The sequence below is a fragment of the Temnothorax curvispinosus genome, unplaced genomic scaffold (genome assembly GCF_003070985.1).
Source record: "Temnothorax curvispinosus isolate PA1 unplaced genomic scaffold, ASM307098v1 QBEX01011001.1, whole genome shotgun sequence".
NCBI classification, from domain to species: domain Eukaryota; kingdom Metazoa; phylum Arthropoda; class Insecta; order Hymenoptera; family Formicidae; genus Temnothorax; species Temnothorax curvispinosus.
Genome location: NW_020220781.1, coordinates 373,199 through 382,758, shown reverse-complemented (window position 1 = coordinate 382,758; position 9,560 = coordinate 373,199). Strand labels below are relative to the sequence as shown.

The 9,560-nt window shown below is 34.7% G+C and overlaps 1 protein-coding gene across 6 annotated transcripts in view; it reads left to right on the top strand.

The window, feature by feature from the left end:
* The first annotated feature begins 944 nt into the window (after positions 1 to 944).
* Positions 945 to 9,560, top strand: part of LOC112461045 (protein NDRG3) — a 29,785-nt gene continuing 21,169 nt past the window's right edge. The window contains exons 1-2 of one of the 6 annotated variants that reach the window (XM_025026099.1): positions 945 to 1,321; positions 6,794 to 7,161. In XM_025026099.1, coding sequence (XP_024881867.1) covers positions 6,947 to 7,161 — 215 coding nt within the window. In that variant the 5' untranslated portion in view covers positions 945 to 1,321; positions 6,794 to 6,946. The remainder of the gene's footprint in view (positions 1,322 to 6,793; positions 7,162 to 9,560) is intronic. The other 5 variants (XM_025026097.1, XM_025026098.1, XR_003041509.1 and 2 more) reach the window with 5 other exon arrangements.

Genomic DNA, 9,560 nt, shown 5'->3' with positions numbered 1-9,560 from the left:
GCTTGCACTGTTTTTAACCGGGGATATTGCCTTACGATTGCGATTATGTATCTTGTCTTAGATAACTTGCGCTGAAATTTATTTAAAGATACTTAAGAATTTAACTAATGAATTTAAAAATTACTTAAATTAAACTTTAAAATCGAAAAATATTAGAAAATAAAAAAAGACGTGTATTTTTATATATACATTAGCATCAGCATAAATTATTGATAGTTACTTGAAGAGACTTAAGCATTTAATTAATGAATTTAAGAATTAAACTAAATTAGATATAAAAATTGAAGAATATATACATAGAAAATAAAAAAAGTGCACTGAACAAAATTCTGATTGAATTAATTGGACTTCTGGTGGAAAATGAACGAACCAGATTCTTCCAATTAATGCAATCAGAATTCGTATTAATTCAACCAGATCCTGGTAGATTCAACTAGTATTTTCTGGTGGAAAATAAACAATCCAGATTTTTTTTCAGTGTGTATTGCTATATATACATTAGCATCAGCATAAATTAAATATTATAGATTAGCAGCAATCGTAAATCATCGCTTGCGTTCTACCCCTTGCGCGCGTGAGCACATAAATAATCAGTTATCCTTCACAAGATTCAAAAATCCTAATATGCAGCATTACAGAAACTTATGCGAATTCCATCTCCTGCCGCAAGCGTGCATTGATTGACATTGCATCAACGTTAGGTATTGTGGTTTTCTGCTGTGTCGATGGAACCAAAAGGGACTCGCTCTTGCCCCTTCAGGGTAAGTCTCACGAAGTTTCTCTGATAATAATCGACCGGCAAAGCCTTCAGGGTCATCTTCGGTCTCCGCATGCGCAGCGGGAACTCTAAACGCGGGTGACAGGCCGGGTGTGCCTCTTCATGACCAGATGTCGGCAGTCTATCCGTAACCGGTTCGATCCGGAGTATACCGCGCATGGAGTAACGCGCATTCCCATTGACCAGTCTGTAGTCGGAGCAGCCGTGCACTCGGGCATTTAGTAATCGTACGAGACGTCGTTGGGAACCACCGTGCGCTCTTTAACGTCAGTTTCGTCACGGTGCTCCGTCTTGGCACGTCACGTAACGTCACGTCGAAAGGCGCGTATCGAGCAGGCGTTCGGATATCGAGTCGTATAAAGCGCGATTGTCTCCAGTTACGCGAATTTCACCTTTTAAACAAGGTGAAATACCACCGTACCGTGATCGAGGCGCAAACGGCCCCATTAGGGTATTTTCATAGTAATCGCGTTTAAAGACCGCGCGAAAGCTGCAACTCTTCTTCAGCACGCGGACCCCGCAGCGGAACTCACGCAGGAAGAGGTGAGTCCCACAGACCAGCTGTCCTCTTCACCTGTCTACACCCTTCTGCCCTTTGTCTGCCATCCCTTCGGGAATCTCTCGACCGCTTCGACCTATCGATCAGGGCTACGTCCGTATAGTTCGAATGGAGTGTCTTCGCTCGGTGTGCGCGCTCGTGAAATCGTGTTGGTGTTAGTTGCTTGCACGCGCGCGCATCGGTATCTCGCGTCCGCACGCGGACTTCGTCATCGTCGTCGTCGTCGTCGTAGTCGTCGTCGTCGTTGACGGAGGTTGCAGCGGCAAACCGCGGTCGATGACGTTGTGTCATGCGGCGCTGCCGAAGGTCGAACCTGGCGCGCTAGATCGATCGCACGCGAACGACATCGCGCGAACGATCTCGCTGTAGCCTTCGCCTCCTAGGCGAATCGGTTCCATCGGGGACGAGAAACGGGGTTAGACTGAACAATCGATCGTTCCCAGGAAAGACGTCGCGAGAATAAAACAGCCAGTGACAGTCGTTAACTCTCGATTGAGCATACCTGCCCGCGCGCTATTACTGCGGCTTACAGAAATTGATCCTACTTCTCTGTTTTCTACCAGCTCTCCCCCCTTCTCTCTCTCTCTCTCTCTCTTTCTGTCTTTGTATTTTCGAAAATTTAAACATTTAATAAAAACTACTTTAACTAAACTTGGAAGAAATGTGTAAACGATATATGCGGGCAAAATCGCTTCCTACTCCTAGATTCTTCCTAGGAATTAGATGTATGCAGCATACTTACATAATGGCAACTTTCACAGAGTAATCATTCTCAGTATGAAACCTGAAGCCTAATACCTGCAAAAAGTTAACTGATAACTTCTAATTATTTTTAAATTATTTGCATTTCCTGACACATTCTGTCTTACAAAGTTTTGAATCAGGAATTAGAAAATAATTAGTAGCTTTGTGTTAATTTTTCGAAAGGATTGAAATAATTTTCAGTCATTAAGAAAAACCTTTATATATTATATTTAAAAGAGAAGCAAATAAGAACCATCGCGTTCTAGTTTCTACCAGCGTCCAACAATTATCTTATCCGCTATCTGATCGCAGATGTAACAGCTTGCAGCTGCTTCCACGACTCTCGAAGCATGCAGGATCAATGCTACGTGAGTTGCACAATGGAAAAAATATCTTTGGGACTGTCGAGTAAACTGTCAGCGGCGATAAGATTTCTCGGATCGAGAATGTAGTCTTTACTTTCGAGACATTAAAACCAGCTATAATCATTTAACAGAATATTAACTTTGGTAGAAAATGTGCTAAAGTGGAGCATAAAGATAGCATATAGAAATTCTTTCTAAAAATTTATATCAAACTTTATTTTGTTATGTACATTATTCATTGGATAATCAATGAGAAAGATAGACAGAAAGACAGAGAGAGAGAGAGAGAGAGAGAGAGAGAGAGAGAGAGAGAGAGATCTGTGATTTAATTATTATACGCTTTTAAAAAATTTAACAAATTCAATATAAAAAATTGAAATATTAACAGAAAGTTCATGTTTGTACTAGAAATAAATACGTTTCTTTATGTAATTTAATTACTGTAACAATTTGAGGTCTACTAAATTGGCCTGATAAACAAAACCAATATCAGAAACAATCAACTCAAAACTCAATTATGTACTAAATTACATAATTATGTACATGATATTCAATTACATAATTTCACAATAATTATATAGAAATTATTTTATCTCATATTTGATCTACATAACAGATACTTCTAGACATAATATGCTCCTCTATTCAAAGCTGGTAGCTGGTATTAATAATGACGTCATCAAACGATCGTTCATGCATAATTTCGACGATTGCAACCCTTAATCGTAAATCAATGATACACTTGAAATTTATGTAAATCTAACGTATTTGATGTTCTGAAAATAATCTAATATGACTTAATGTCTGCCGTAACCTAGCTATTAAAATCCCTAATGTCGTAGATCAGTCGTACAATTCAGTGGACGTCAAGTCGGCTAGCCTCGGGCGAAAAATTAGATGTCGAGAAACGGGGTTAACCCCGTTACACGCGAGTATCCACGCGAAAAATCAATACGCGACTTTCCGGGGACCCCGCTTACAACACGCGCGCAGAAGTCTATCCGCGAATTGGTCATCACCGCGTGATCACACGAGTGCATACATATTTTGTCCGGAAAGGTCCTGGCCGGATCGATTTCTCGTCTGTTAGCGCGAGGCGCTAAGACGTAAGCAAGCCGAGCCCGCAGCTGATCCAGCTGCGCTCAGCATCATCGATATTTGAAGAGCTCGGACTCCAGAATGACACGCTTTTGCTTTGGAGTGGGATAAACTAAAATAGATGACTCTCCTTCTTATCTTTCTCTCATATTTCTCCTGAATTATTTCAGTATTCACCTTTTACCTTTCTTTCATACTTCTCGGAAATTATTTTAGCTTATGTCTTATTCGAAATTGATAATCTGTTCTGATTCAAATAACCACTAATGCAATTAAAACTCTAAATTTTTTAAAATTTATATAAATTCTATATTTCAACAATTAGTTATCCAATAATTATTCTAAATAACCGCTTTTTGCAGTATTTTATTGCAAAACGGTTAGTTATTTCTTCTTACTCGAAAGTTCTTCATGTGCTTCGCTTTAAAGCGCAGTTGTCATTCTTGACAACTCACAATCAGTAATAACGTCCGCAATATAATCTTGTCGCATCTCGGGATAAATTTTCTCAACTGACGGAAATCTTAATTAACAGGAAGAACCGCGTGCACGTTGTTAGACCGATGCTGCGATATTCATATTCTTTTTTCTTGACCGAAAAAATTAGCTTTTTATAAAAAAATAAAGAACAAGTTATAGTCCTATTTGCAATTGATCAACGATTGATCTACGACCTAAAGTGTATAATTTAAAAGTTTTACTTATTTGAAGCAACTCGTGACAACAAAAGTATAAATGTTAAACTCAAGTATAAATATTGTTGATTATTTGTGATTTATTTAACAAGTGTATCATATCAACGGCTGCACCCATATTTAAAAATCTGATATCTGTAAGTGCAACAAATTGGGTGTGCTTATCAATTATTCTCGATAATATCAATATGAGTTGGGAATTATTAGAGGGAAATATGAGAAATGCGTATCTCTTTTGATCGATGAATCGACGAAGTGATGTTAATCGCAGATCAATTCGTGTATGTATACACGAGCCGATTTATTTACTGTAAGCCTTTTTTGCGTCTTTTATTGATGATACGTCTTTTTGTTTCTGTCACGAGTTGACATTACGTTCCGCGTGAGCCTCGCGCGCGAAATGAAGCCAGTAATTAATATACTTCGGAAAGAAACCTCCCGAATTGTTTTATAAATTTTTACTTTATTCCTTAATTATATATCGCACACGCTTGATTTGCTGTTAAGGATAGTTACGTAGAAGACACTGATTACTGTTTCTCGTTAGCACGTTTCCTGTTTATCAACAGTGTTTCACGAACATGCATAAATAAATATTTCACAATTGGCATGTCGCCATGCATGATTCTTTCGACGTAGAACGAGCTCGATGGATTTTGTGCATGTCGACGATCATTCCATGACACATACTCGTACCTTACTTCATTTTTCACATTTTAGCGAGAACGAGGCATCGGCAATAATATATTTTTTTTTATCTAAATCGCGCAAGCTGATTTGCTTAATTAAAAAATAAACAAAAATCACACTATTGAACTTTTGTGTGTCCTGATTGTTTTTTAACCGATTTATTTGTCTCAACCAACATAATTTGAAGCGTAGTTTCATTAACATTGATTCTTGAATATTATATTATTGAGCAGCAACAATTATTGGATAACAACGTTTTTTTTTTTAACAAGCAATTTTTTTTCTAAATAACTAGTTTCTTTGTTCTTTTTACGGGCAGTTAATATTAAAAATATATTTTAATCCAATAAATATAAATAATTTAAATTTTAATTAAATTTTATTTAAAATTATATTTTAAACCAAAACTTATTTGAAATTTACGTGTCTATGTACATTTTATTAATTAATATGTACATTTATTGTCGCGTGTATGTCACAACATGTGTATAATGTAATGCAGATTAAATCTGCGTTGATTTGGCAAACGTGAAAATATAGGACACTGAAACAATAGCAGTTTGCTCGTTTATTCAGTGAGAATGACGGAATTGTTTGAGCTTTTGTATGCACATTCATAAATAGAACGCGATTTCACATCCAGAAGTCCGAACTAATAGAATTCCAAACAGCAGAATTCACAGAAATGTGTTTATATCTATTCTCTATACTTGCACAATCTAAATTTCGAAATTGAATTGGAGCTCAATAAAACTGTTTACACCAGAGACTATATTAAATACGCGACGAAAAATGTTTGTATATTTCACAAATTTACTGTACGAGAGAAAAATTAATCGAATCATCTAGCTCTGTCCTCTTCTCTCCATTTTTCTTCTCTCTTTTTCTCTTTTCCTCGCGTTTTATTTATGTAGTAATTAATTCCTTTCCCACAATTGTATATATAATTACTGCAAAATATGTCTCGAACATTTTCTGTGAAAACAAATATGAATAAATTAACTTATTAAAAGAGAGAGAGAAAGAAAGAAGACAACTAAGAAAATTTAATTGGTTTATAATGAAAGCGTTGATGGAAATAGCAGTACGAACGATAAAGACGTTGAAAAGCTTGTTTTAAAATACTGATTAATATAAATTCTCTAAATATCTGTTTAAGCTGCAGTTAATGAAAGTTTATCGCAGTTGTACAGTCAATATGATAATTAGAATATGTTATTAAAATATTATGCTCGCGCTTAATTTATTTTGCTTCAACAAAATGAGAAAATAAATGCTTTACACAACAAAATTCACAAGTATAATTAATTTTAAATGTAAGTAAAATTATCGGAATATGTTTATAAAAGATTTTACGTGCATTTACCAATCTGATGATGACTGGAAATGAAATTGCGTACCTGTTATGAAACAATATCCAATATCACTTGTCTATTTCCCTGATTCTATAAAATCTGGTAGAGAGAATTTTTGATATCTTTTATAAGCAATAAATGCTATCCTAGCTGCTAATAAAAATCTGAAAAGAACAAATACAATGTTTTTATTTATAGAAGCCAATTATTAATTCCGCTGACTGGTTAATTTTTCTAATTTACTAAAAATATTTCTAATATTTAATTAATAAAAAATGAAAAATCAATATTAATTGACTATGACTGTTGGTACTTTTTTCCAAAAAGAAAAAAATAGATGCAATTTACTTATTTACAATCGAATGACCGATGCCTCGAATCGCGTTGCGATTGCTGTCACAGAATCTCCTTATCTTTGTTTTTTCTTTCTTTTGTTTTTTTGCCGTTCGTTTGCCTTATTGACGTGCGATATTGGCAATATCGGCTTCGGGCACGCCTATCATCATCAGCGACAGCAACAACGCCTCAGCTTTTGGCGCCTTCGAGGCGAGTCTTCGCCGAGAGGGCACCTATCTGGACAGTGGGAACCATCAACCCCGACCAGCACGACGATTAATTAGATCGTCTCGAGTGAGAGAAACAGGGGGACGAAAGGTCACGCCATGCCGGCAGGTACTGGCGCTTCGTACAGGTCCTTAGGCGACCTGGGCGAAGACGTTTACAAAAGCACAACCATCGTCGACCAGACACAGACTACCGGCCAGAGCGTTCTCGAATCCATGAAGAAGGCTTTTAGCTTCACCTCACCGAAGGCTGAAATGCGAAAAAAGGACCCGTTGATCGAAGATCGTCGCGAAAGTGCTTCGATCGTTTCAAGGTAATGCTTTAAAAGACATTTTCCGGATATGGGGTTAAGTCGACTGGTCGACAGATAGAGGTACACAGTCGCGGATATATCGTTTTACTGTTCCTCGATCTCTAAACGAATCTAGTCGCTCTTTTATTGATAATTCACTACGACTTTTTATCGATCATATATTTATTAATCTAAAATTAATCCATGCTTATTGACATTGTTTTTATATATCTATCTAATGTATAGATAGATATATTTGTTAAGAATAATGATTTACAAATATTTTTAAAACAAAAAGTCAAGTATTTCTAGTTTTTTTTTTTTTAATAAAATGTATATTTTTTTATATTTTATATACGCATCTTGAAATAAAAGCTGGTTTGCGAATGTAATATATTTATTTAAACTATTTTATTATATCAACCTTACAATTAGTTCGATAAAGGACAAATTATATTAAATGTTACAAAATTGGTTGGTTAAAAAATAAAAATTTAGAACTGGAAACATACTGATTATAAAGCGACTTTCCATTAAACAAAGCACCAGTAATAATCAGTGATTTCTGATTTAATATTTTTCTATAAAAAAATTATGCAAATTGTGGATTGCGTAAAATGTATGAAATTAATTTTCCTTAAAAAATCACATTGTCTACATTGAAATTGCGTGTGTTGCGACCAGCCTACTTCTATCAAATTATTTTTGTCCGCGAAAAAAAGTGCTGAAACTTTGTGAATTAAAGAAATACATCGTGAAACATTTAAGAAGTAGGTATTTTAAACAATATACAGAAAATTTCGAGTTTTATCTAGCTCAAACTAATGTACAATACAATGAGTACTGAGCTGAAAGACAAAGCGGATGCAATCAGCAACGGAACAGTTAGTGCAGAGTCGTTAAAGAGTTTGTGGGCGATGAGCATTTCGAGGTCGAAGACATCGAGGCATGGTTATAGTGCTTTTATTGTTAGCTACTAAGGCGAACAAGTTTCATGAGATCGATCGTAACATTATCGACGCGGTTTTTAACTTTCGTTGCACGGCTATGGACTAAAAAAAGTATATTTTTATTGTGATTAAACCAACTACTATAGAGAGATGTGTAAAAAAGCAATTAAGTGAATTATTGAATTATAGAATTACACAGTATATTATACGTACGTTTCAACAAATATAATATCTTATATACATATATGCTGTGTAATAAAAATAAAAGTGATACATACGGTACTTTAAATTCTGATAAGAATAAAGGGAAATCTTGAAATTTCATGAATCTGAAAATGCTCTTACATGACGACGTAGAGATATATGACTCCAACATGTCTTCTACTTGTCTTCTACAAATACGCAAAATATGGCTTGCTCGGATCGTTACCCGCGTGAAAAATAAGGTCGTACTATTCCCATTATTTCAGAACGTTGACCTGGAGTTCTTCGAGAGATTCTAATTTTCTTTAGACTGATTTCTTACTTTTATTTTCAAAATTATAATTTTTTGAAACATAAACGTATGTATTTTGTGAAAGTAATTAATATTTAAAAAATATATACCTTTATAAAATGACTTAATTTTTTTCTTTTAGTATTTCTACATATTTTTTAAAAGTTTTATTCTTTGGTATGTTTATTTTCTATATTATATATAAAATTTAGCATTCGCTTGTTGATCCAATTTAGGATCTGATCCAAAACATGCACTTTAACCTAAAACGTTTGTTTTTGTTAAACAATTTTTTAAGAAAACATTGTAGATTTATAACAAAAAAATCGCCTTTAGCAACGAAAGCGTCAACCGCGTCGAAAAATAAGCGCGAAAAATATTCTTGCACAAAAACAGAAAATATTATTTGCCAACATGCTACATGCCATGTAGCTATAGCAGCTGCACTTGCAACTTATTCATCTTTAATATTACTAACAACGATCTTTTGTTTTAATAGTGTCTAACTCAATGCATATCTGTCAAAATTAAACATTTTCAAAAGCTAAATAAACACGAAAGCTAAATATAACTCGGAATATGACACTACCCAGAAGGAATTCTGTAATTTTTGCGCGCATGCTATAAATTGCCCGGCAACTTTAGTAAATGTCTACTATAATTATATATGATTTGCCTTTCTTAAAGAAGTCAATAATTACGCGAACAGTGCACATTATCGAATAAACATCCTCCAAATTTCTCAGTAAAGAACGCATAAGAAATGTACAGAAGATATTCGTGGAGCTAAAAACTAATCAGAACGATAAACATATTAATTCAAAGAAATTAAAGACTAGAGATGTTGACTTTGTGAAAAGCGTGGTAAAATATTTTATTGTAAAATTATATATATTTATTTGACATAAACCAAATTAAACATGAAGCCAACATCTCGTTTTTACACTTTTAAATTAGTAGATTAGTAAGTACAG